Source organism: Penaeus monodon, chromosome 34 (assembly GCF_015228065.2).
Source record: "Penaeus monodon isolate SGIC_2016 chromosome 34, NSTDA_Pmon_1, whole genome shotgun sequence".
Classification (NCBI taxonomy): Eukaryota; Metazoa; Arthropoda; class Malacostraca; order Decapoda; family Penaeidae; genus Penaeus; species Penaeus monodon.
The window spans coordinates 9352015-9354377 of record NC_051419.1 but is presented as its reverse complement, the minus strand read 5'-3'; the positions used below and the strand labels follow the sequence as shown (position 1 = coordinate 9354377).

The window sequence follows — 2363 nt, the reverse complement described above, 5'->3', positions numbered from 1 at the left end:
GAAGGTACCACTGCCCCTACCCACACAACGACTCCAGCAAACACCGACGCCCCGAAGACGACGACCTCCCCACACACGGGGCCTCCCGAGATCAGCGCCCAGTGCCCCGTTCCTGAAGAAGATTTCGCGAGGCTACTTCCCAACCCGGACGACTGCACGACCTATTACAGCTGTAGTTGGGGCGTTGCCTACCTCATGCCGTGCCCTCCTGGACTCTACTTCGACATCAACCTTCTCGTTTGCACTTGGTCTTGGGAAGCCACCTGTTACAGCTCCACAGAGGCCACTTCAGTGCCACTCACTTCTACAGAATTAAGCACAGCTGCCCCTGAAACCACTGCATCAAGCATTGAAGTCTCCCAGACCACTACAGGAAGCACAGAAGTTCCTGAAACCACAGCACCTAACACAGAAGTTCCTGAAACCACAGCACCAAATACTGAACTTCCTGAAACCACAGCACCAAATACTGAACTTCCTGAAACCACAGCACCAAATACTGAACTTCCTGAAACCACAGCACCAAATACTGAACTTCCTGAAACCACAGCACCAAAAACTGAACTTCCTGAAACCACAGCACCAAATACTGAACTTCCTGAAACCACAGCACCTAACACAGAGGTTCCTGAAACCACGGCACCAAATACTGAACTTCCTGAAACCACAGAACCAAGCACAGAGGTTCCTGAAACCACATCACCAAATACTGAAGTTCCTGAAACCACAGCACCTAACACAGAGGTTCCTGAAACCACAGCACCAAGCACAGAGGTTCCTGAAACCACAGCGCCAAATACTGAACTTCCTGAAACCACAGCACCAAAAACTGAGGTTCCTGAAACCACGGGCACAAACAGAAGGGTTTCCTGAAACCACAGCACCAACACAGAGGTTCCTGAAACCACAGCACCAAGAACACTGAGGTTCCTGAAAACACACAGCAACCTAACACAGAGGTTCCTGAAAAACCCCAGCACCAAATACTGAATTCCTGAAACCACAGCACCAACACAGAGGTTCCTGAAACCACAGCACCAAATACGAGGTTCCTGAAACCACAGCACCTAACACAGAGGTTCCTGAAACCACAGCACCTAACACAGAGGTTCCTGAAACCACAGCACCAAGCACAGAGGTTCCTGAAACCACAGCACCAAGCACAGAGGTTCCTGAAACCACAGCACCAAGCACAGAGGTTCCTGAAACCACAGCACCAAATACTGAAAGTTCCTGAAACCACAGAACCAAGTCACAGAGGTTCCTGAAACCACAGCACCAAGCACAGAGTTCCTGAAACCACAGCACCAAGCATCAGAGGTTCCTGAAACCACGGCACCAAGCACAGAGGTTCCTGAAACCACGGGAACAAGCACAGAGGTTCCTGAAACCACGGGAACAAGCACAGAGGTTCCTGAAACCACGGGAACAAGCACAGAGGTTCCTGAAACCACAGCACCAAGCACAGAGCGGTTCCTGAAACCACAGCACCAAGCACAGAGGTTCCTGAAACCACAGCACCAAGCACAGAGGTTCCTGAAACCACCGAAGCCAGCACAGACGCCAGCACCTTCAGACGGCGAAGGATTCAAATGTCCCAAAACTAGTAGCATTTACCCGACTTTCATCCCTAATCCCAAAGACTGTCGGTCCTTCTACATGTGTTTGTCGGGGGTCCCTTACCTCATGGAATGCCCTCATGGTACCTATTTCGATAAAGAACGTGAGGTGTGCGATCACGAATCAGTGGTTGAGTGCGATGTTATGTTAGAGTGGGTTCCTCGTGTTGTTGCAGTGTACTAAGATTTTTAACATGGCTATATGAGAATTGGTTGTGATTTATGGTACTATGTTTAGTATAATTTAATTTTCTCTCATCTTTTAGAATCTTTGTTTCCCATTCTTTCAGTCACCCGTTTCTTTATATTCCTTCTGTTTCTCTTTTGATCTTTCTGTCCTTTTTTAATGATTTGCATGTTTTTCTTTTCATTATTTTTTCTTTTCTCTCTGGCCCTTCTGTTACTTAAATAATGTTATATAATCTATTACATTTTCTGCTGATATATATTCTATATCTATTTGATTCCTAGATTATTTTGATCTGATGTACTTCACTTGCTCGTCTAGGCACCAATCTCAGAACTATATTAATTTATATATTTTTTCTGTTGAATAAAGTATTTCTACATACTTTTTACTTCTAGACTCTTTATATGCCTTTAACTGTACCTTTGCTGTCAGACATAACCTCTTTATTTTTAATTTTCTATTACTCTAGGTTTTAATAACTTTTCTCTGTGAATGACGCGCAAAGACTCACACATATATAAACTTATTGCATTTGATTATAAAAAAGGTAAACT

At 45.2% G+C, this 2363-nt stretch overlaps 1 protein-coding gene across 1 annotated transcript in view; it reads left to right on the top strand.

The window, feature by feature from the left end:
- LOC119594810 (mucin-17-like) overlaps positions 1-1803 on the top strand; it is a 4322-nt gene extending 2519 nt beyond the window's left edge. The window contains exons 3-5 of the mRNA XM_037943900.1: positions 5-834; positions 1049-1198; positions 1321-1803. Of these exons, the coding sequence (XP_037799828.1) occupies positions 5-834; positions 1049-1198; positions 1321-1803 (1463 nt within the window). The remainder of the gene's footprint in view (positions 1-4; positions 835-1048; positions 1199-1320) is intronic.
- Positions 1804-2363: the final 560 nt, after the last annotated feature.